The sequence below is a fragment of the Lynx canadensis genome, chromosome B2 (genome assembly GCF_007474595.2).
Source record: "Lynx canadensis isolate LIC74 chromosome B2, mLynCan4.pri.v2, whole genome shotgun sequence".
Lineage (NCBI taxonomy): Eukaryota > Metazoa > Chordata > Mammalia > Carnivora > Felidae > Lynx > Lynx canadensis.
Genome location: NC_044307.1, coordinates 75,247,224 through 75,272,521, shown reverse-complemented (window position 1 = coordinate 75,272,521; position 25,298 = coordinate 75,247,224). Strand labels below are relative to the sequence as shown.

General features: G+C 39.9%; 2 protein-coding genes across 8 annotated transcripts in view; one reads left to right on the top strand and one right to left on the bottom strand.

Annotated features, from left to right (window-relative positions):
• Window positions 1-67: 67 nt before the first annotated feature.
• Window positions 68-23,727, top strand: PGM3 (phosphoglucomutase 3). The gene is made up of 13 exons (XM_030315903.2): window positions 68-162; window positions 1,896-2,101; window positions 3,777-3,961; window positions 5,762-5,829; window positions 10,770-10,903; window positions 11,825-12,020; window positions 14,458-14,615; window positions 15,329-15,412; window positions 18,295-18,393; window positions 20,068-20,184; window positions 20,867-20,989; window positions 21,970-22,143; window positions 23,204-23,727. Exons 2-13 carry the CDS (start codon window positions 1,898-1,900, stop codon window positions 23,279-23,281), a joined length of 1,620 nt encoding a protein of 539 aa, XP_030171763.1. The 5' UTR covers window positions 68-162; window positions 1,896-1,897; the 3' UTR covers window positions 23,282-23,727.
• DOP1A (DOP1 leucine zipper like protein A) overlaps window positions 21,200-25,298 on the bottom strand; it is a 113,214-nt gene continuing 109,115 nt past the window's right edge. For all 7 annotated transcript variants that reach the window (XM_030315898.2, XM_036064407.1, XM_036064408.1 and 4 more), the window contains one exon: window positions 21,200-24,648. In XM_030315898.2, the coding sequence (XP_030171758.1) occupies window positions 24,343-24,648 (306 nt within the window). In that variant the 3' untranslated portion in view covers window positions 21,200-24,342. The remainder of the gene's footprint in view (window positions 24,649-25,298) is intronic.

The window sequence follows — 25,298 nt, the reverse complement described above, 5'->3', positions numbered from 1 at the left end:
CAGCGGCCCCTCCCCCGCCGTGATTGGCTGGGGGGCGTGGCGGTGGGACGGAAGTCACGCAGGGCCACGTCTGCGGGTTCCGAGAGCTTCAGTTAGGTTGGAGGCGCCACGGCGGGGGAGCGGCTCGGTTAGGTGGAGGTGAGGGGGAGTCTCCAGCCAGAGGTGAGCGGGTGCCCTTAGGCTTGGCGGCGAGAAGGGGACTTCCCAGCCCGTAGGGGCTCGGCCTGCCGACGGTCTAGTGGGCCAGCTAGCGGGTTGACCCACGGACCGTGCGCCGGACACACCCGCCCAGGCGCCTCCAGAGCGCCCGGAGGGTCTCGTGCCCCTGGGCATTCTGGTCCAGAGGCCTGGGGGGCGGTGCGGCGTTGCGGGGGTGGAGGGAGGGAGGGTGAAACTAGGGGTTGAGAGCCGGAAAAAGTGCGGCGACTTGGGGGCTGGGAGGAAAGCGGAACAAACCAGGGGTTGATAATTGAATGAAGGGAAGGGGGATGCGCGCAACTTTTTTAGAGTGGTCGCCGTTTGGACCTGTAAGTACTTTCAAAAAACAGGTTAGAGTGGAAGAGAGCCAAAGCATAAGAGACTCTTAAAAGCTGAGAACAAACTGAGGGTTGATGGGGGGTGGGAGGGAGGGGAGGGTGGGTGGTGGGTATTGAGGAGGGCACCTTTTGGGATGAGCACTGGGCGTTGTATGGAAACCAATTTGACAATAAACTTCATATACTGAAAAAAAAAAAAAAGCGTTCGCACCCTCGTTGAACGTAGTTTTAGGACCGAAAACGCATTGAAGGGTGGAAGCATTTGATCTTTTTTCTTTTTAAAAGACTTTCTGGATTTAACGGGACTGGTTTACGCCCTTATGAATAATCATGATATACTACCGAATGGTCAGTTTTTAACAAAATATATTCTTGCTTGTACAAGAGATTTGATCACTTTGGACCAAACTAAATTAGCTTGCTGAATACCAGCTTGTTCCAGTTGGACAAAAGCAAAAATTTTCTACCATTTTCTTTAACTTTTGTTCATTGAAGCATAGAAGGACAGTAAAGTAAATGAGACAGGACTGCTGTTCATCTCTGGGCTAATTGGAAATGGGACTGACTGGGGAAGTGAATAGTATATACAGCTGAGGTTGGAAACCCCAAGTTTCACTTAAAACTGTAGTATCCCAGAGAAGGAAGTGCTAGTGGACTCAGGGCCACTGTTTAAAATTAAAGGGAGAAAGAAGATGTTGCTACTGTCAGAGCTTAATTTAGAAGGGTGTCCTGGTCCTCTGTTAATGAAAATAGAAAAATCCACTGCAAGGTTTATTAGGAGGTCTGGGCAGTTTTGGAGAGGAAGCTGTTGCCCTTTGCTTTTCTTTTGGGAGTATGTCTCTGGTGTGGGAGGAATAACAAAAGAACCACACAGATTTTTCAGATATTTTGGATACGTAGTCCCAGTCCATTTGACATTGCGACCTTAGGCCTCAGTCTGTCACCAGCTACCCTTGTGTATTTATGTTATTTAACTGAGGTCCAGACTTAAGTTTCTCCGTTTATGAAATGAGATAATCTTTGAACTTGTAGAAGTCTACGAATCTATGTGTGGAATCTTCATTTTAGTTGAGAGTGGACCATTTAAAATTTTCCCTGGGTCCAGGAATAGTCCTGGCGACAAAACGAGAGAGAAGTTGGAGGGATAGTCTGGTGCTATCTGCCCTCGAGTGTACAATACAATTTGGGGAGGATCTTCTAGGTAATGCCTATCACCAGGACTTATTCTGCCATTCTTTCTCAAACCTTCTTTGTGGGCATTCAGAATGAGGCAGACCTCTTAGTTTATGGTGGCAGCTTTTAAAGCAAATGGTCCTTGTAACATTTCTTGTGCCTGAAAAATATTCCTTAATTTTGTAGACATGGATTTAGATGCTATTACAGAATACTCCGCATTACATCCCAAGCCCAGTGGACTCATTCTTCAATATGGGACTGCTGGCTTTCGAACGAAAGCAGAACATCTCGATCATGTCATGTTTCGCATGGGATTATTAGCTGTCCTGAGGTCAAAACAGACAAAATCTACAATAGGAGTCATGGTAACAGCATCACATAATCCTGAGGTAATGCTTTTCGTGCTCTGATAAAGCAAATCTTTATTTACAAGTACACATCTTAGTGTCTGAGCAGTTTGACCAAAAGTACAAATTAATTCTAGGAATGTTTGTGCTCCTTATGTGCCTTTGGGTTTGAAATGGCTTTTTCTTAATGAGTGGTCATTTAGCTCATGACTCCATAGAGGGTGTAGAGAGAATTAAATGAGACTCATTTCTTGGACTGTGTTCATATCAGAGAAATAACAGAATGTTCTTCCAAGTTAGTTGTATTGAGACAGTATCAGTAACAAAAAGTGTTATTTCTGTTAATGTAGTAGAGAGTAGAGAGATTGGAGGCAAGACGGGGAAGGGCAGACATTTGAAAAGATTCATTCAGAATGTCTTGAACATAGTTAAGACTGGTTTTCTGTAGTTAGGGAATAGCTTCCTGTTCTGAATGAACAGCCAAACGGGTGGCTCCAGATACAAAAGTGAGCTTTGGGCAGGTTATTGATGAGGTCTAATGGTTGTAGGGTTACGACAATTAAATTTTTTTCTCAAAGTATTCCTTTTGACATAGTCTAACTCTTCTGTATTGCCCATAGCCCACTAATACATGGTTTGAATAATATGCTTCTGTTTGGTGGCAAGGGCCTGAGATTTTTGCCTTTGTAGATAAATTTGCACCAAGTTTAAGTAGGTCTGTGAAGGATTATAACCTCCTCTTCCCTCCACACAGGAGGACACTGCTTGTCCAACTTGTAAACGTGGATCACTAGAAATGCATGTCTGAATGTCTAAATCACCATAATTGATTGACTTACGGGCTGAAGCCTATATTTATTGCTACTTCCAGAAGTACTTCTTAATACTGAGTTGTCTCCTTCAGTTGACAATCATTCTGAACTACAGTTTATTTCTTCCCAGAAATTTGAGCAGAACGGAATGGGGAGTCTGTTTTCAGCTTCTGTTACCCACCAGTTGACATATTGGCCAGTGTGTTCTTAGAGTACAGAGTCATAGTGGGGAGGAGCTCTCACTGCCCTCATTCTGCTCCATTTGCACCATGGTCATGTAATTGATGGTGAATGCACAGATGACAGCCTTTTAAAAAAGCTACTGTAGGGGTGCCTGGGTGGCTCAGTCGGTTGGGCGGCCGACTTCGGCTCGGGTCATGATCTCACAGTTTGTGAGTTTGAGCCCCGCGTCGGGCTCTGTGCTGACAGCTCGGAACCTGGAGCCTGCTTCGGATTCTGTGTCTCCCTCTCTCTCTGCCCCTCCCCTGCTCATGCTCTGTCTCTCTCTGTCTCAAAAATAAATAAAACATTAAAAAAATTTAAAAAAAATAAAAAAAAATAAAAAATAAAAAAATAAAAAAGCTAGTGTAGCATAGTGGCTGTGGGCTTAAAACTAATACAGACTTGGTATTTTAATAGCAGCACTGACACTTATTAGCTATATGGACATAAGCAGATTTCTTGATTTGAATCCATTTTCTCAAAGTAAGACTGGAATAATAATAGGATTATTATTATTATAAGTATTATAAAATACTTAGTCCAGTGCCTGGTATTCTGTACTGGTCACTGGTGAAGTCGCTCAGCCATCAGTGTCTTTTTTAGGGGAAAACAGCTTGAGTTTACTTCCTCAACTCACCCTTGTGAATGCTCGCAGATGGCTTATTGTTTGTTTTTCTTTTAAGGAAGACAATGGGGTAAAATTGGTTGATCCTTTGGGTGAAATGCTGGCACCATCCTGGGAGGAACATGCTACCTGTTTGGCAAATGCTGAGGAACAAGATATGCCGAGAGTGTTGATGGACATCAGTGTGAAAGCAGCTGTGAATCTGCAACAAGATGCCTTCATAGTGATTGGTAGAGATACCAGGTGACCATCAGAGTTACTGGTGAAAGCAGCTTTGGGGACTCCACATAAGTGATTAAATTAATGTTAGTGCCCATGATAAACTGAAAGAAGGAAGTAAAGTGGAACTGCCCTAAGAGGCTCCTCCACCTACCTGGCCTTTTTTTAGTAGGATGTAGGAGCTAAGTCTCTCTGTGCATCTTGGGTTTTGGAGTCTGAACCCCAACTCTGACACTATATAATTGAATAGGTTATTTAACCTTTTGGAGCTTCCATGTGCCCATCTATAAAATGTTGATGATAAAGCCTAACACAGGATTTTTGTGAGAATTACATGACATAATGTATACAAAATACCTATTTCCTGACACGAGAGAAGTACTTAACAAATGCCTCCCGCCCCTTTATTTCTATAGGTTTATTTTCTCCTGTAGAGTAAGAACACATTATAATAATATTTTTAGAGATTTACCTTATAATCTACATAATTGTTGGTTCATATATTTATATCATTTTTGCATGCTGGAGTTCACTGGAAACATTAACAATTTATTTCTACATACCGTATCCCCCAATCCCCCCATCTGCAAGGGATACATTCCAGGACCTCCAGTGGATGCCTGAAACCATGGATAGTACCAAATTCTATATATACCATCTTTTTCCCTGTACATCCATAATTATGATAAAGGTGAATTTATAAGTTAAACGCAGTAGGAGATCAAAATGAATAATAAAGTAGAACAGTTACAGCAACATACTGTAATAAAAGTTATGTGGATGTAGTCTCTCTCGCTCTCAAAATATGTTAGTGTACTGTACTCTTTTCTTTCTTGTGATGCTATGTGATGATAAAATGCCCATGTGAGAGAGGATGTGAGGTGAATCATGTAGGCCCTGTGACATAGTGTTAGGCTACTGTTGACCTGATGATATGTTAGAAGGAGGGTCCTCTGCTTCTGGACTGCAGTTGACCCCAGATAACTGAAACCATGGCAAGCGAAACCATGGACAAGAGGGGACTATTTGTCATATTTGGCAGCTTTTGCTGTCCTTTACAAAAACATATTTTTGTAAAATGTTAGATTAAAAGTGTACTTTGAAACAGAAGCATTCTCTTTTATATAAGATCTTGTTTTGCCAGAGATCCTTTTTAAAGGAAATTTCCAGTCAGTGTCCTCATGGCTTAGACTGGTGTTTTATCCTTAATGTGTTACCAGCGAGACTTCCAAATACCATTGATTGTGGATTTATAGGTATCAGAAATAGCCTACTGATTTATGTTCTGAAACAAATAATTATCCCCCAGGAAAGCCTTCCCCCATGTAATTGCCTCTTACCAATTAACTAGTTTACATGATGTATAACATTATTTTCTACAAGGCAGTTATATAATTATTTTCAGATTGATAATTTGTTCCGACTTTTCCAAATGAAAAACAGGTTGCATATCCTTGGTGGTTTACTCCCCTGTACTGCATAATGCACACTGTTTGCATTCAGTATTTATTGCTACTGTTCCTAGGTAATGTACATGTTGTTACAGTCAAACTTGACCACATATTTGGGGATGGTGTAATCAGTGTATTTTTATATCTGTTTTCTAAATTTGTTTAAAAACCAAACTCTTTCTGAGAAATGTATTGTGAAAGACTGCTGGAAAATGCTTATACTTTGCCTATATCCTCTTTCCAGTGTTTTCAGACTTGACAGGTTTCTTATTATTCTGAAATATGTAGCACATAATTTCTGTATTTGCTTTCAGAATTTAGCAACTCTTCGTTTCAGGATGGGATGTATTATTTTCTTCCTTTTCTTTTCTAGGCCCACCAGTGAGAAACTCTCACAGTCTGTAATAGATGGTGTAACTGTTTTAGAAGGTCAATTTCATGGTATGTAGCTATCTTGAGCTGTGAATTAAGTTAATCTTAAAAAAAAAGTTTTAAAAAGTTGTAAAAGTAGTAACATTTTAGAAAAGTTTGAAAACGTGGATAAAAAAAGGTTTTGAAAAATGAACTCCTAGGTATTAAATACTAGTTTTTTAAATTTAGAAAATTCAATAATTTTTTTTCTTGATGTGCATATTTTGGTTTACCTATAGGAGATTATATGTAAGAAATAATGATCTTAACTTCCTTTACTTTAGTAAATTTTCTGGTATGAAAACCTTTGAAGTTACTTAAAGATGTTCATTCTGGGGAGCTTCTGTCAGTATTCCCTAATAGCCGATCACATGTGGAATCAGCTGTTACATATCAAATCATGGTGCAAAGTCGCTTTGGCCTACTTATCATGATTTAAGTTTTGACAGGTAGTTTTTCCTATAGAATTACATGCAGTACAATGGAGGCTTGAATCCTCTTCTCACATCATCTACCATGCATGCCCCTTGTGAATGCAGTGACTCCATTGTGCTTGGAGGTGAATTTCCCTAGTGTCTCCCTACTTTCTTATTTAAAAATATCTTCTCTTGACCTTTTCAACCTCCTTTCCAGCCCCGGTGTGCTCGTTTCTTCAGAGTAATTCCAAGAGCTTGCCTTGGCTTACTTCTCTGCTTTTCTAGTCATTACTTATCCCACCGCAGGCAAAGTCTCCATCCTGGCCCCTTCAGTGAAATGTCTCTCTCAACACTCATCTCAATTCTAATTGCCAGATTCAGTGGCTGTTAAAAAGTGGGAATTCTTGGGATGCCTGGGTGGCTCAGTCGGTTGGGCATCTGACTTTGGTTCAGATGATCTTGCGGTTTGTGGGTTTGAGCCCCTCGTCGGCCTCTGTGCTGGCAGCTCAGAGCCTGGAGCCTGCTTCGGATTCTGTGTCTCCCTGTCCCTCTGCCCCTCCCCCACTTGCTCGCTCTCTCTTTCCCTCAAAAATAAATATTAAAAAAAAAAAAATTATAAAGTGGGCATTCTTAGCCTGGGGCCCAGGGTTTCCTGGGAAGTGTTTGGTTAAGCTGCAGGGATCTGGTGACAGAGTGTTCTTGCTACAGTGTGCAGAGTGTTACCTGTACGTGCACTTTTTTAGGTAGAGGATTCTTTGCTCTTGTCAGATAGATGCTCAAAGGGATCTGTGACCTAAAAATTATTTCCAGAATTTATATTTTGAAGTTTTTATTTTAGTTGCTGTCTTGATAGCTCTCCACACTGTGACCTCCTCCTTTCTTTCTTTAAGATTCTACTTCCTTGGCCACTGTCCCTTATTGGTCTTCCATTTGGGCCCTTTCTCTCAATTTGGGCATTGCATATTTCTTTCGTTCTGCTTGCTGAATGATCATCTTTACTGCCATAGCTCCAGCTGTGTGAAGCTTAATTCTTCACTTGTTAGTTCAAACATTTTTGATTGTGTGCTATGTACAATTCTCCAGTAGTCTGTTTCATGCCAATCACAGCTTATCGTCAGAACCCCATTTTGCATCACGATGTGTGCATACGTCCTTGTGTGTATAAGTGACACAAAAGCATCAATAAATAATACCTATACTGCATGACATGCATTCATCTGTTTTATTTTAAAAAAACACAAAAATGTTGGTTGTATCTCACTAAGTGGGTTCCATGAGCCCTGACAGTCTCAGGTCTGCAGTGATCTGCCCTTACCCCAGATTCATCCTGCCTGAAACTATTGTGTGTACCATTCTCAGAATGGTTCACTTTTTCAGCACTGTCGTTCTAGCTGTATAACACTTTTCTAATGTTTTAGTCTAGAAAAATTTGAGAGTAATTAAAAAAAATTTTTTTTTTTTTTACCTTTCCCTCATTTCTGTCTTCAGCTTAGTGAAAGGTTAATGTAGCTGCTGCTTAGAGAGAACAGGGGAAGCTGGTAGAAGATAAGGTTGAGGAGGGAAGCAGGGGCCCTATCCTTTCAAGCCATGTAGGTTGCGGTAAAGATTTGGGTTTATTCCAAATGCACTGGAACTCCATTGAAGGATTTTGTGCGTAGGAATATGATCACGTTTCCATTTTAAGTCAGTCACTCTGGCTTTTATGTACAGAGAGACAGGAAGGTTGTAAGAAAGAAAAAGAGACTACTGTAGTTCATGTAAGAGGGATGATTGCGAGAGAAGTGGAGAAATTTGAAGTTAGTATTGACTTCAAAGGATTTTATGATACATAATGAGCTAGAGCTGTGAAGAATGGCTTGTAGGTTTCTGGGTTGATCAGTAGACTAGAAGAGTAACTACATAAGAGTCATTGTTTCTTGATTAACTGTATATAATAGTCATTTGTTAAATGTTTATTTGGTCGTTTTGATATTAGTCACGAAATCCTTTTGTTCCATCTTTTGGTAAGTCTTTTGAAATAATCGTTTTCCTCTCCTTATACCCCTCTGTTAAGCTAGGTTAAGCGCTGATCCACTTTTTTGAGCTCCTCCACCTCTTTCCACCTGATCCTTACGTTAGAGCCATGGGTGCCTTCATGAAATACCATTTCCATTGTAGAACTGCAGGGTTCAGTAACTTTTAAATGATCTTTTGCCTCTAGTCTAAACTTTGTGCTTGACTTTGAAGATCTGTGTTGGATTTAGTTACAGAATATTCACTGGATACTGGTTCATCTCTGTTATTTTTTCTGTTTCTTGTTCTTGGTACTTTTCTTGTGTGTTTAGCTATTTTTGACTATAAGCTGTTTGTTTTTCTTGGAAAATTATCTGTGGGACATTTTTGAGGTGTATGGTGAAGGCATATTTTCTCTGGCAGAGTTTAGTCATTGCCTTTGCTGGGTGCCTGGGGGTGCGACTTGGCTGGTGGATGACAAGGTTCTTTGATGACAGAGTTCTTCTGGACCTCTGTGGTTACGTGAATTGGGGCTGGAAACCTGTGGGAGGCCTGTGCTTCTGGTGACAGCTCTTCAGGGATGGGTTATTTCCTGCTCTGCTTGGTGTCAAGACCACTCTTCTGGGAGTGGGTACTTGGGGCTGATTCACTTTGGACTCACCCTTGTTCTGAAGAGTAGTCCTTTGAGGCTTCAACTTCATGAGGGCCTGGCCTTCTACTGGGTGTCCTTCCTTTTTTTTTTTCTTTTTTTTTTCTTTTTTTAAACCTTTAATTATTATTGAGAGACAGAGACAGAGCATGAGCAGGGGAGGGGCAGAGAGAGGAGGAGACACAGAATCCAAAGCAGGCTTCAGGCTCTGAGCTGTCAGCACAGAGCCCGATGTGGGGCTCGAACTCTCAAACCGTGAGATCATGACCTGAGCTGAAGTCTGACATTCAGTCAACTGAGCCACCCAGGCACCCGGTGTCCTTCTTATCTTAGGTCAACATGGACTTGTTTGTAGTGGAAGCAGTAAGTTAATTTCTGGTTTAGAGGAATGACCTTAGAAGCAAAACTGTTCAAATCTTGGAGTTCTTCCCTTCATAGAGATTTTGGCCTAATTTCCGCTTTAACTCATTGGCACAGCAATGCTTTTTAAAAGATTTTTCTTTTATCTGGCATTTTTGGTGGTTTTTGGGAGGGTTCATCTGAATTACATAGTTTGCAGTATTATTCGAACTAGAACTCAATTATTATTTTTCTATATTCTATTTTTGTTACCTGTCCATATTAAATGATTTTTTTATTAATAGTAGTCATTCATATTTCTTTTAGAATTCAGTATGTGCCCAATGTGTGGGGTTCCCCCCCCCAACATTACCAAACAACCAATTTAATTCTCTGACATTATCTACTTAGAAGTAGGGTCAGATCCCACAGGTTAAGGATACAGTGCCACATGACTCCCCATGCCCACTCTTTAGATGCCAGTCACGTAGGCTTCTGACAACCCCCTCCTTTGTTTTATTAATTTGCTAGAGTGCTCATAGAACTCAAGAGAAAAATTTTACTTACCAGATAGATTACTGGTTTCTTATAAAGGATATAACTCAGGAACAGCCAGATGGATGAGATACGGCAAGGTATGTGGGAAGGGGCACGGAACTTCCATGCTCTGGCCAACCACTCTCCCCAGTCTCCACATGTTTCACCAACCCAAAAGCTTGTCCTTTTGGGTTTTTAATGGAGGCTTCATTACATGGGCACAATCTGTTAAGGGATTGACTGTTGATATTTGAATGCAATCTAGCCCCTCTTTTCTGCTCTGCCTGGATTGGCAAGGGGGACCAGGAATATGGGAGAGGTCTGAAAGTTCCAGCTCTCTAATCACATGGTTGGTTCCCCCTGGCAGCCAGCCCCATCTTTGGGTTCCCTTGGAGCCTCCCTTGTCTCATTAGCATAACAAAAGACAATTTCTACTCTCTTCACTTAGGAAGTCCATGGGTTTAGAAGCCCTGCTTAGAATGGAGACAAAGACCAAATCTCCAATTTTTTTTTAAGTTTATTTATTTTTGAGACAGAGAGAGCCCACACCCACGCACACACACACACACACACGCACACACACGTGTGTGTGCATGTGCGTGTGTGTGTGTGTGTGTGTGTGTGTGTGTGTGTGTGTGTGTTTAGAGGGAGGGAGGTGTGTGGGGAGGGCCAGAGAGAAAGAGGGAGAGACAGCTTCCCAACCAGGCTCTGGCTGTCGGTGTGGAGCCCCACTCGATCCCAGAAACCATGAGATCATGACCTGAGCTGAAATCAAGAGTCAGGTGCTCAACGATCTGAACCACCCAGGCACCCCTGTTTCTTATAAATCACAGTATCATAATGTGACAGGCAGTTGTAATAACTTCAGTGGATATATTTATGCATATTTCTGGATAGTTTGAAAGTGTTTTTGTGTCCTCTGAGATGTTTTTATTTTGAAGATTTGTTGCTCTCAAATTCATATGGTATGAATCCATTTAAACATTTTTTTCTTTATTAAGAAATGTGGTGAATTGCTTTTTGTATTTCTATGACAGATTATGGCTTGGTAACAACGCCCCAGCTGCACTACATGGTATACTGTCGAAATACCAGTGGCCAATATGGAGAGGCAACCCTAGAAGGTTACTACCAGAAACTCTCTAAGGCCTTTATGGAACTTACCAAACAGGTAAAAATCTCGTGAACATGGTTAGAGTTTAAGTAAATGAATAAAATAAGATCAATTCAACAATTTATCTTAAGTAGATAGCTCATCACTCCTCCTTTTTCCAAAAATGCAGTGTATTTCCTTTTCTTTTCTAGGGCTCCACAAGGCTTGGCCCTTGTGTCCTGCTGTCTATTGGTATTTACTTGGCAAGGCACGTAGTACACGTAGTACATTCTGAGATCACTGTGGGAGAAAACCTGGTGGGGTTCTTAAGGTTACAGAAGTATTTATTCAGATGAATTTGCTCTTAAGGTTAATGTTAGATGCTATTGGCATCATACTTGAGGTGTCTGCCGTTGAGAAAGATTTTTCTCCTGTGTAGATTAGCTGCTTAAACCTCAATGGGGTTTGCGGGGTGTAATTTGATCAACAAATATTGAATATATGTTGTTAACCAAAACAGAGCCCTTGTTCTTAAATAATTTTTATTCTGAAGTGAGGGTGGGCCAGAGAGGAGACTGACAAAAAAACCCATACGTGCCCAGTGGTGTTATGTGCTGTGAAGGGAATGGCAGGCATCATTCTGCTCATCCATCTGTATACTCATTCCCACATTTGAATGCCTGTCATGTAATATAGGCTGTAGTATTATTTTGAAGGGTCCCTGCTTAATTGAGGCTAAATTCTAGTAAAGCTCCATTTCCATAAGGTATTCAGTCAATGAAACTGTTCTAGTGTCAGTTTCCAAAAAGTTTTAAAGGCCTTTAAATTTCACTTTGGTTTTCTGCAATTTTCATCTGAATATGTATACCCTTTTGTTTCCCAGGGTAAAATAGATGAGTGAACTGAAATAATAGAAGATGTTTACATATACCTATATGTGCTATATGTTTCGCTTTTTTGTAACTTGAAATTTTTCTTCCTTATGTCTTTTCTTTTAAGACTTTGTGCAGCGAAGATGAATATAGATCACTTAAGGTTGACTGTGCAAATGGCATAGGGGCCCTGAAGCTGAAAGAAATGGAACACTACGTTTCCCAGGGGCTATCAGTTCAGCTCTTCAATGACGGCACCAAAGGGAAACTCAATCATTTATGTGGGGCTGACTTTGTGAAAAGTCATCAGAAACCTCCACAGGGTATGTAGAAAATGTGTTTTTAGAGTTCTTTGAAACCAGTCTTACTTAAGAGACAGAGGTGGCCAAGTGAGTTGAGTCATGCTGCTCGTCCTGGCACACCGCTTTAGACATCTGGACACTTTTCTTACTGTCCGTGCCATTCGAAACATGGTCTATGACCTTTGCCTATGAGTTACACGACTCCTACAGTGTGTAGGCAATGTCTGGGGGAGGGGTGGGGGGGGAAGCAAAATCAGGAATTGGTGTTTTAAAGCAGTAGTTCTCAAACTTCAGTATGCGTGAGAATCATCTGGAGGGCTTGTTAGCACACAGATTCCTGGGCTCTACTCTAGAGTTTCTGATTCTGTAGGTCTGGGTAGAATTTGAGTAGGAAAAAAATTTGTCTTTCTGTCAAGCACCCAGCCTTTGTTAATGTTGCTGGTCTGGGGACCACACTTTGAGAATCCTTGATCTAAAGGATAGCAATAGTGAGTAGCATTTTTCACCTTACCTGAGTCAGACACACAATGGAAAGGGAATGCAACTTGGCTTAATTATAACTGTCTGCAAAATCTGTTTTCTCCAGTTGGTATATTAGGAGGAAGACTGTAGTTGTACTAAGAGGTGGTCTATGTTTAGCTGTGTTGTAAATCCTGAATTGTTAGTGGGTGGGCCAAACTTGGCTTATGGATGTGTTTTGTTTGGTCTGCTGTGTGTGTGTGTATTGCATTACTTGTCGCCATTTAAACATTTCATGATTTTACTTAAATATTAGAAACGCTGGCTTCTCTTTACCGATGTCAGAAAATGTCCATTCCCATGTGGCAATAATTGGCTGCCATAGAGTGGCTCCTGCCAACTTCAGACAGGACATGCATTCTTCAGAACTCCACAGACCTCATCCAGTTGCCTCTCTCCTTTACGTTATTCTGCCTCACTGTAGTACACATTTACATTTTTAGTTCGTCAGCTAGTTTGAACTCCTTTTTGTTGAATTGCTTGTTTTTGTTGAATTGACAGTTTGGTTCTAGGTCCTGCATCTGTCCATCCATCTAAATACTGAGCTCTTCTCTCCCTTGCTCTAAGCACGTGTGGTGAGAACAAAGGCAAGAGAAATGTAGCTGAAGTAAATCTTACAGCTTGCAGCGCACTGATGAAAACCTGAGACGTGCAGAGTGTGACATACCTCAAGGGACTTATGGCTGCCTTAATGTTGATGTTTTATTAGAGACTAAAAGCAACCTTATCTTGACAATAGCCAGATCTCTGTCAACCTCGCTTTTAGCATATAGAAATGCCTTAGAAACTTATGTTATCTCTATCCCCCGCCAACCTTAAAAGTATATAATCAGTCACTTCTCACAGTCCGAGCGCAGCTCTTTCTGCCTGTGGGTCCTGTCCCCTGCTATAAGAAAATCACCTTTTCGCACCGTAAAATGCCTTAAGAATTCTTTCTTGACCGTTGTGCTTGGTGGCCCCGCATCACGGGGCTACAGAAAGAACAAAACCATAGGCCCTCACTTTTCCTGAAGCGTGTGTTATGCCTTGTAGTCAACCTTATATTCATATTCCTCATGAAAGCCTCATGTTGGATTTGTCCACCTGCTGCTCTCATGGCTAAGGAGCAGCAAAATCTTCTAAGTTTGATGTGACAGTTGCTGAGGTTTTAATAACCCTATGCAAATTACACTGGTCATGTATCTCTCACAGGTTACAATTCTTCCCTCTAACTTACCAATGTTTCTTGTTACTGATGGTGTGAACAAATAAAAATCACTTCTACCAGAGTTGAAGCACATAACTCATCCGTTGATTATTTTTTATATCTAAAGGGCATCACAGTACTAGGTAAATTGCATTCACAAATAGTCTGTAGCTTTCACCAAACTATGGGAACTTGTCTTACCAAACCAACTGGTTTATAAAACGGAATTTTACGTTATTTTATATTTTTTAAATCTTTATTTTTGAGAGAGAGAGTGCAAGCAGGGGAGGGGTAGAGAGAGGGAGATAACAGAATTCAAAGCAGAATCCAGGCTCTGAGCTGTCAGCACAGTGCCTGAGGCGGGGCTCGAACTCACAGACTGTGAGATCTTGGCCTGAGCTGAAGTCAGATGCTTAACTGACTGAGCCACCCAGGTGCCTCTGGAGTTTTATTTTAATATTATATCAAGTTTCAGCATAGAATTCTCCTTTTACAGTTAGCTATGAAAGAATTTACCCTGTAAAAACTGCCAGTAAATCTGTATACTATTTAAAAATGAAGACATTGGTTTTTATTTGGAAGGATAATTTTAAGTACCTCTTGAAAAGTGATATGTGGAACACGTAAGGCCAGTTGTGATCATACTTTAGTGAAATATTTTTCCCTTGTAATTAATGTAAGAGAAAAAACTTTTTATATTGAGTTTTATCCCTATTTCTGTGACTGAAATGCATTTTAAATTCTGTGTGCTAGGAATGGAAATGAAGTCTAATGAAAGATGCTGTTCCTTTGATGGAGATGCAGACAGAATCGTTTATCACTACCTCGATGTAGATGGTCACTTTCATCTCATAGATGGAGACAAGATAGCAACACTGATTAGCAGTTTCCTTAAAGAGCTCTTGTTGGAGGTATGGTAGGATGATTGACTGCTCTTTAAAACAAGACTCACTGGTGACTAACATGTCTCAAAGGCACAATTTATACAAAGTTCCTTACATCTGTGGCCAGAAAATACAAGACGACACATGGTAATTTTAGTCATTTCACCATGGGGCACGGGTTTTCGAACCTGAAAGTAGCGCTCTTTTCTTCCTTATACTGGCAGAGTTTTATGATTCGAAGCTTTATGAAGATTTTGGTGTCTTCACAACTGACGCTTTAGTGAGCGTTCCATCATCACTCCCAAAGCTTTAAACAGAAGATTGCATCTTCTGAGAGATGTATTTACTGTGTTATAATGTGGTTAGTAATGCGAGAGAGGTTTATTCTCCTTTGCTCTTTTGGAAACCTTAGGCCAGCTTTTAGTATAGCATGTAATGGGAACTAGTTATTATAATGTGGAAAAAGCTATACTTTAAAAGAGTTCAATAACTACTTTTATTTAAAATACCAGAGAGGTCAGGAAATCACAAGCTTCTTTTGGAAGGAATCCTTGTAGAATTTAAATAACGCTCAAAAGTATTTTAGCTTTTTTTTCTGGCATACATGTAAATTTTCATTTTAGGCATTTATTGCATAAACTGGTAATTTTGGCATCCTTTAGAACTCTCATTATATGTTTGTTTTTGTAGTTAGTGTTTTTACTTTTGATGGCAAGGCAATTATCATTGTTTTTATCTAGATTGGAGAAAGTTTGAATATTGGTGTTGTACAAACTGCGTATGCAAATGGAAGTTCAACACGGTATCTTGAAGAAGTTATGAAGGTACTGAACCATTTCCATTTTCTGGTAGCTTCTTAATAATTCTATCTTAAGATATTTCTGTGAGGAAAACAATGCGGTCATACAAGTGAACAGGTCACAGTACATGAAGCTGAGCTGTTGTCCATTTAAGGGTAAGATATTAAGATACGGGAAAAAATTGTCCCTGGTGCAAAAAGGGAAAGAGACTCCCCCCCACCTTTTCTTATGAATGTAAATGTTTTAAAAGGCTAAGCAAATTTTATAGTTAAGGAGTGTTTTCCCTAAGGGTCTAGAATCCCCTCACTGAAATGTAAACTTCCAGGGAAAATAGCATCCTGTCTCCCAGGCTCCTGAGAGTTTGTTAGTTACAGCTTGGAATCAGCCACATATATTTACTTGTTACCGAGATATGAGAAGATTTATTATTCTTTTGGTAAGGACTAAACACCGATTGCCATCACAATTATCAGGTAAATTTAAAATAAGTGGTCCTGTAAAGTCTTCTTGAGAAGCAGGCCTATTCGGTAGACATAGGGACTATTGCTTTGGGATTTCACAGGCGGGGAGAGAGACTCGGCTACTCTTTTTTTTTTAAAAATTTTTTTTTTTTCAACGTTTATTTATTTTTGGGACAGAGAGAGACAGAGCATGAACGGGGGAGGGGCAGAGAGAGAGGGAGACACAGAATCGGAAACAGGCTCCAGGCTCCGAGCCATCAGCCCAGAGCCTGACGCGGGGCTCGAACTCACGGAGCGCGAGATCGTGACCTGGCTGAAGTCGGACGCTTAACCGACTGCGCCACCCAGGCGCCCCGAGACTCGGCTACTCTTAATACAACAAGGAAAAGTGGGAGAGGGGGTTGGTGAATGGAACATTACTAAGGAATCTTCAGGAGTCAGGATTCCGACTGAACATACCTTACAGGACTCCTGTTGAAGACAGGCCAGGGTGGTTAGATACTACCTGGGGTATGGTATGGGGTGAGGACTTCGATCAGTTATGGAGGGTAGGAGATTCTTGCTGAGACTGGACTCTTCCAGACATGCAAGGATAGGACCTCTTTGGGATCACAGGAAAAGTTTGTTCAGGGATAGAATCTGTTACTAGTTACCTTCAGCTATATTATAAAAGGGTGAGATTTCTGTCTGTAGTTCTTAACAGATTTCCTGTGGTGTGCAGCACAGTCTAGCTTGAGGTGTGTTCAGTAATCAAAACTGTTTTCTTACTCTTCTATAGGCAAGTTTTCTGGGTTGTTAGAGGAGGTTTTGTATCTGATTTTTTTCCCCCAACATCCCCCAGATGATTGACCATCCTCTGTACCCCATCACCTGCTCTAAGAGTTGGAGGGTCCATGGCCAAAATTATGTCTGTTTGCCTTTACTCTTTCTCACTAGCTAGTGTTTTCCAACTTTTGTGCATTCCTTTTCAAATTCCTGCATTTTACTAGTTTTTGTTGCTTTTGCACTCTTTTTAAAGCAGGGGTGGCAAAGTCCAATTCTTGTAGAATCTGGATAAGTGAAGAGAAAAAGTACAGCAGGTGCATAAGGACTAGGAAGAGTGTGCCCAGACAGGCCAGCTGCTGTCACATTTAGTCAGATTCTTCAAGAAAAGCTGAAAATCTAAGTTTTTATGTGACTCTCCTTCCTACTACTTTTTAAGTCTTGACAGCTGATTAAAAATTTAAATTTTTTTTTTTTCAACGTTTTTATTTATTTTTGGGACAGAGACAGAGCGTGAACGGGGGAGGGGCAGAGAGAGAGGGAGACACAGAATCGGAAACAGGCTCCAGGCTCTGAGCCATCAGCCCAGAGCCCGACGCGGGGCTCGAACTCACGGACCGCGAGATCGTGACCTGGCTGAAGTTGGACGCTTAACCGACTGCGCCACCCAGGCGCCCCAAAAATTTAAAAGAAATAGGCAAAATAAAACACATCTGGAAGCTGCTAGTTTGCGACATGATTTAAAGTTGCAGTAAACACACTCAAGGAACTCCATTGGTGCCCAGTTGCCCACCATTTATCAGTGATTCTCAGTATTTGGGTTACCGTTTTAGTATTTCTTTTCTGTGTTAACATTTTTATAGGTAATATATACCCTGTTTAAGAAACAAATACATCAGAAACTGTTACTCATCAACCCATTCTCCTATGGATGAATTAAATATTTTTAGCTCTAACCTTTCCTGAGGTCTTCTAAATCCAATCAATGGCCAATCTTATTTGATCTTGATCTCTTTTGCGATTTGCCACTATCAGACTTATTAACCACTCTTCTCTCTCAGATCCATCCAAGGCTTAGGCTGCCCAGTGTTGCTAGTTCAACCATCGTAATTTCTTAATGGGATTAGTCCTAGAAACCTCCTAACCAATGTCTTTTAATCTTCTAAGCCACGGGTTAAAAAACTGGCCTGTGGACCAGATCCAGCCTGCCACATGTTTATGAATAGTTTTATTGGAACACAACCATGCTTATTTCTGTATTTTCTGTGATTGCTTTCACACTCGTGGCAGAAGTGAGCAGTTGTGAAAGAAATACGGCTGTAAACTTTGAAATATTTATTATATGTCCTTTTATAGTAAAGCTTGCAGACCTCTGTAAACCATTCTCCACATTGTAGCTAATGGAGCTTTCTACACAATTGGATCATGTCACTCCCCCACTTACAATCTTTCAATATTTTATCCGGGGATGCTCCTCTTTCTCGCCTTGCTTTTTCCCTTGGTTGTGTATTTCTATAGTTGCCTTCTCTCCCCCATACTAAACCACTTGGTATTTTAATTGCGTGTCTTCCTCACTAGATGGCTCCCGGTTTGTTCCCTGTTGTATCCTTCGGAGAGTAGGTATATAATATGTGTTTGCCCATTGAATAACTGCTATTGTGTTTCTTTAAATATGTGTCATAGGTACCTGTCTATTGTACTAAAACTGGTGTAAAACATTTACATCACAAGGCTCAAGAGTTTGACATTGGAGTTTATTTTGAAGCAAATGGGCATGGCACAGTAAGTTCTCCTTAGTTACAACCAGCTTTAGCTGGACTTTTTTTTTTAATGATGGGAATTTTCTGAGTAGTAATACCTTATAATCGATTCCCACTTTGTTGAAATGATCAATATGATAGTAGAGTAAGATTGGGTTTACTTAATATATTCTTATGTGTGTTGAAACTGGTTTTCTTTTAGGTTGTTTATGATCTTTGAGTGTGAACAGATAATACAGTTTGTTCCTACAGGTTTTTTGTTTTTGTTTTTGTTTTTTTTTGAGAGCACGAGCAGGGGAGGGGTAGAGGGAGAGAGAGAATCCCAAGCAGGCTCCACGCTCAGCATGAAGTACAAAGTGGGGCACTGTGAGATCATGATCTGAGCCAAAATCAGGAGTTGGATGCTTAACTGAGCCACCCAGGCACCCATTTTTAGTTTCTTTAAAAAAAAAAAAAAAAGCAGTTCTTAATTTTCTTACAAGCAGATTGTTTATCATTTAAAATCTTTTCTTTGAACTGGCCATAGGTAGTGAAAGGGAAGTTCAGTAGCTGTGGTAAATTGAAAAGTTTTGGAATGCTTGAGAATTAAGTTATGAGCGACTAGAAATGAGTGTAAGTAGCAATAAGCATGTAAAATTTTTATGGTGCTTTTTGTAGGCAGAATATTTAAAGAATTTTTTGAGATATAGTTCACATACCTTAAAATTCACCATTTTGAAGTGTACTAAGTGGTTTTTAGTATATTCATAAGGTTCAGACTTTTGTTTAAACGTTTTTATGCCACACCTCATTTCATAAATAGATTGGAGGTAGCCAACAGAAAAGATGTTACCTAGGTCAGATTATTTTCATTAATTCTGAACTGGCTTCTAGAGGCCTTGATCATAAGAAAAATAATAATTTCTCAGGAAATGCAGTTAAAATATAACTTCAGTGATCTAATTAAGGCAGAGGTTGATAAATAATTTTAAAGGGCAGATAGTATTTTAGACTTTTGGCTCCTAAGGTCTCTGTTGCACCTGTCAGCTCTGCTGGTGTAAGATAAGGGAGTGTGTATGGCTGCGTTCCAGCAGAAATAGTGACCAGAGTGTAGTCTAGTTTACCAGCAAACATGTCATTTCATCAAGTGCTGACTATAGTATTGAGCCACTCTGAAGTAACTAAACTCATGGGCAAAACATTTTAAAATGACGGGAATCTTGAGGAACATGATGTATGTCATATATATGGTACTATTTGCCATAATAAGATAAGTACAATGAACTCTTCTTTTATCTAGCTTATATCCTTTAAGTTTTTACAAGAAAACTCTACTAGTTGTGCTGAATTCTGTATTCTTTCAAGTGAAATGGATGCAGATAGGCTTAAAGAACTGGTTGCACAGAACTAATTCAGCTGACAGAGGGGCAAACATAATATATTCATCATGTACATTTGCCTCTGTCAGAGTGGTATTTTCTTTGTAATCAGCTCTTTGTATTTTGATAACCAGTTCTTTAATCCATGAAGGATTTTTCCCCCCAACTATTATCTTTTGGGTTCTGATGTGATCTTGTCAATTTCATACATTCTAAGGCTATCATTATTTTTCCCTTCAGTTTTTCCAGATTCATTCAGAGTTTCAAAAGTGGTTTAACTTGGATGACTGGGCACGAAGAGAATGTTTTACAATTGTGTGTTTATGCTTTCCTTGCAGGTACTGTTTAGTAAAGCTGCCGAAACAAAGATAAGACAACTCACAAAAGAATTAGAAGATGAGAAAAGGAAAGCTGCTGCTAAGATGCTCGAAAACGTTATTGACTTGTTCAACCAGGTCAGAGCTGGAGGGTGGCGGGCTCTTGGTTACTTTACCATTGTTCATAAGGTAGACCGAATAGTGTGTTGCATAAAAAAGTAGAAAAGTCCTGGCAGCTTCCTTGCCACAGTGGTATATACAGTTGAGATGGACACTGAAATGCAGTGATAGAACACTGATGTGCTTCCTTACCCCTGTATTTTATGATGAAAACTTGTAAGTATAATGAGTAGCTCGCATCTAGATTCAAAACTCTGCTGTGAGTCTATGTATATGTGTCAAATCAGTGAGATTGGAGTCTATACAGTATGGCAGAGGAAGCAAAGAGTAGGACCGGAAAAAGTGACAGAACTAGTATTTGAATATCTTGCACGTAGTAAGGCACTTAACATACCTCAGTGTAATCCTTGCAGTAACCCAGGGAGAGGGGTTGTTATAATTCCCATTTTGTAAATGAAGAAACAAAGGGCTTGGAGCTAGTTATCCAGTCTTAATTTTATAGATAAGGAGGAAGAGTAAAAGCAAGTTTCTCAAGAGCTAGTTTCAGTATTCTTTGTATAACTCTTTGTGGTCTTTCATTTCTCCACACACTCTAGTTTAATAATCTGTGTGAGGGTGGGGAGGAAGCACAGGATACTGTGATTTGTTTTCTAAGAGCATTCATATCCAAGGGTACACTTTCTTTCATTGTGTCTTGTAGGCAGCTGGTGATGCTATTTCTGATATGCTGGTGATTGAGGCAATCTTGACGCTGAAGGACTTGACTATACAACAGTGGGATGCTCTTTATATGGATCTTCCAAACAGACAGCTCAAAGTTAAGGTCTGAGCAATATTTTAAAATGACTTCTTTTCTGAAAATTAAATGTATTATCTCCAATCTCTATATAAAAAATATTCCGTGTCATGTTTCATCGTGTACATGTAGATATTATAGAAAATGCCTTATATCCTGTTTTCCCACATCTTAATCTTAACCAGTTGTTTGAGAAGTATTTAGTTTACTGACTTGAAAAGAAAAAAGTGATACATGTTCTTTATAATAAAGATTTTATTGTGGAAAATTTAAAACAAATATAAATGTGGAGAGAACAAAAAAATGAAACCGCTGTGTTCTACAGATTTCAGCTATTGTCCTTCCCCATTCTCCATAGCTCCCATGTTATTTTGAAGCAATCCTGCTAGCCTATTATTGCAAGTGAAAATATTTCCTTTGAATTATTCTTGGGTCACGCAGAACTTCCTGGGGCTAGCTAGATGCTGAGAAGTAGGATCTCTGGGCTTAAATGGCAAGAAATTTTTTAAAGGCAGTTCATATAAATGCTCATTGATTTCTGTACAGCTTTATGCCAGTGTACATACTCACCAACAGGATTTGTGAAAGACAATTAGAGGTAGTAAAGCCCGAGGTCACAGAAGTGGCTACTGATTGGCATATTTAGGAGATTTTTATCATGACCCTCTTACATAATAGGTTGCTGCTTTGTCAACAGTTTATAGAAATAGTTATTTGACCAGGGACTTAAAAATACAGTCCTTCCTGGCCACTATTGTAGTGGTAACTGTAAGACTGTGGAAATGTTGCCTGTTTTTGCTAAAGGCAACCTTTAAAGCTACAACTGAAATTAATAATCCTGATTTTGGCAGAAATAAAAATTATAAAATTTTAATGTAGTTGCACTCTGTGGTACAATAAGCTGAAATGTAGGTCTGTTACTGTTGAAATGGCCACAGTCTTTTGGTGGGAATTCTGTTGAACAGGTTAGGCTTATATAGTAACAGATATGAAATGCTTGTGCATAGGTTGCAGACAGGCAAGTTATTAGCACCACTGATGCTGAAAGACAAGTAGTTACACCTCCAGGACTACAGGAGGCAATCAATGACCTGGTGAAGAAATACAAGCTTTCCCGAGCTTTTGTCCGGCCTTCTGGTACGGAAGATGTAGTCCGAGTATATGCAGAAGCAGACTCGCAGGTAAGCTGGGATGGTTCTATTGAAAAAATAATGCGGTGAGAGTCTGATACCATGGGTAGTGGGGGTCGTAGTAGGAGAGAAAAGAAAACTATTTTAATAGTGTTGCAGTCTCACTGTGATAATTGTTTATGGAGATTTTTAGGTTCATATTAAGACTGTAAGAGTACTTTCATCAGTCGTTGAACAAAATTAGACCAACTTAGTTTATTTCCCCAAATATTTTTCTTTTTATTCCAGACTTCCTATTTCTAACCATGGCATGAATAATCAGTAGATACTTTGCCACGCATTAGTCTTCTGTGGCCTGAAGTGGATGATCTTTTAAAAACTCCTTTAAAAACATAATCCTGTTGCTTTATGAAAACAACAGGCTTTGAGGTACATGTCTAAGTTAACTGGTACCATCATCCAGGTTGATGGAAATTCATCTTTGTCTCTGGACTTTTGATTTGTTTTTCAAAATAATTTCCTTTAAACAGCCTCGCTCTGTGCCTCTGCTCTTTTCCTAACAGGGTCAAGACTTCACGGTCTCGATTTTTTAAACTTTGCCCTCTTCACACACTCTTTTACTCTTAAACCCTTGATCAGTGTTTGCACAGCTAAGGCAGTCTAGAGTGGGTTGAATAGGCACTCAGAAGGGGGCCCTTATAAGGGAGCTGGCAGCTTTTTGGCAGAAGCTTAGGCCATCCCAGAATATAGTGAATAGAAATTGCTGGTGGATGGGGAGAGGCCATCTGGGACTTTAATGGTTACTTACACTTAGGCCAATTGTGGCCGTACTTTTAAGGACTAGGTTTTATTGAATTTATTCAGAATTTTGGAATAACTAATTTTACAATTTGATTTGATTAACCAAGAACTCACCGGATTTGGAAGAATTTGAGTTTTCCATTTATTTAAGAATCTTGGAATTTGTTACTGAAAGGTGAAAAAAAAAAAAAGAAAAATTTTCATCTGAGTATGCTAGTGAGACAAAAAGTTCTCTTCCCTTCCCTCAGAGTTGTAAGTTACCTGATAGATGCTGTCTTTCTCCTCTAATCTCCTTTTGTGTCATTTTCAGGAAAATGCGGATAGCCTTGCACGTGCAGTCAGCTTGGCAGTATTTCAGCTGGCTGGAGGAGTTGGAGAAACACCCTAACCAGGTTTCTGAAGATAATTTTTATATTCATGACAAACTGGATTTTTAAGAACTTTTTACAAAATAATAGTACTGCCACTAATGTGACAGGTTCAGACACATTTGTAATCATGTTTACGATGCACCTTACTAGATTGTTTCTAGATCTGACTGTTTTTCTTAAACACTACCACAACTATTATTTAGAAATAGGGAAACCTTTTACCTGTTAAAGTGAAACTTGAACCGAATTTCAGTCTCACTAATGTAAAGTGCTCGGGGCTTAATCATTACCTTTATAGTACATTCAGGGACAAATTCATGAGGGCTGCTGGAAAATTAAACCTTACTACCAACTCCTTGGAATGTCTTTTCCATTGCCGTTACCTAACCGTGATCGTTATTTTGCAGGATTCACCATTGTTGATACGGAGGGGGAGGGTGGAGAAGACTTTACACAACCAATTTTTCCACAGCAAAATTTAGAATGATTCTTCAGTGACTTACCTCGTCACGTAACATCACCAGGCGTTCAGAGTGTGACATGGAGGTTGTGCATCTCTACTCTGTACTCAGGTTGAGATGCTTGTGCTACGTTTATGAGGATGCATAGCCCAGGCTTCAGTTACTCTTTATCCCTCTTAGTGCAGGTATGTGGGAGAACACTAACTGTCATACTTGACACCAAGCCTCTGCCAGAGAAGCGCCACCATTCTGATACTGGAATGTGGTTAATAATGGAAAGAAGATCCCAACGAGTCTAAATTAAACAAAGCCTGAAACCAACAGCAAAAAATGTGCAGTGTGTATTTTGCAGGTTTAAGACAACTCAGGACAATAAAACAATGGACTATATATGTATATATAGATCTCTCTTAGGCACCATAATCAATATGAGCCAACAATATTTAAACTTGATTCAGGCCACATTCAGACATTTGCTCTTATTTACAAATATTTAAATTAAATACAACCTGAAATGTGTTTTGTTACATACAAAAAAGAAAAAAAAACCTATACAACTCAGAGCAATGTTTGTTTTAAATAATTACATTTAACTAAATGGAACCACTTGTGGTGCTTCAAGTTTTTATGACCCCTTCCAGAAAATCTTTTTCTACCATCTCTTCTATTTTTTGCCTGGCTTTGCTGGAAAAGGGTTTGTGGTTTTCCAGTTTCATGTCCTTATTCGGGAAGGTGTTTGAGTAGAGGATGGGGCTCCCTGAGTGTCCTACACATCGGCTGGTGACTTTGCTGTTGAAGACTTGGCTGAGTACATTGAAGAATGGCAGCAGCTGCTCAATACTGCGCACGGTGCAGATGGTAAGCAGCAAGTGCCCCGGCTCCCAACCCAACGTTCTCCCTGAGTTGTCTTCCTCTGGGTTTTTCTGTAGAAACACAAAGGGAATTGTTATTATAGAGATACAGTACATGAGAACATTTAAAAGGGTATAAACATCAGCAACAGTTAACAAATACAAATGATGACATCAAGGCTCCATTCCAGACTTGATTAAAATCGTGCTTCTGACTGAAGCATTTTAGTGCCAATTATTAGGTACAGATAGAGGTGTCCAACACTGTAGTAATATTTTCCAACTGGAGTGCACAGGTAAGCTTAGCAGAGTCAGTTTTAGACTGAGTCAAATATTAAAAATTTATGTTGTGCTTTGCATATACTCAAAAAGCTCCCAGATTTCTGGATTCCCACTAATGTAGTAACCAAGGACTAAATCATAAAGTGACTGCAGAAGAGGGTTAGGAAGAGACAAAAAAGTCTTCTACGTTTCACCATTAGTAATCAGTTAATTCCTTTGCAGCCAAATGGCTTAAACTTATTACTACAAGATGGTAGCATGGTTTGGAGGGAGTAATTATTTTCTGTGTGAGAGAAAGGAAAAGAGCACTCAGGAGAGACACTGCCATCTGTTTTTGTGTTGTGTAAACAACATGGGGAGGAGAGCTGCACCTAGAGTCAAAATAACTGGGTTAGCGTCTGGGCTTTGCAATTTAGTGTGGGACATCCTTGGGCAGGATA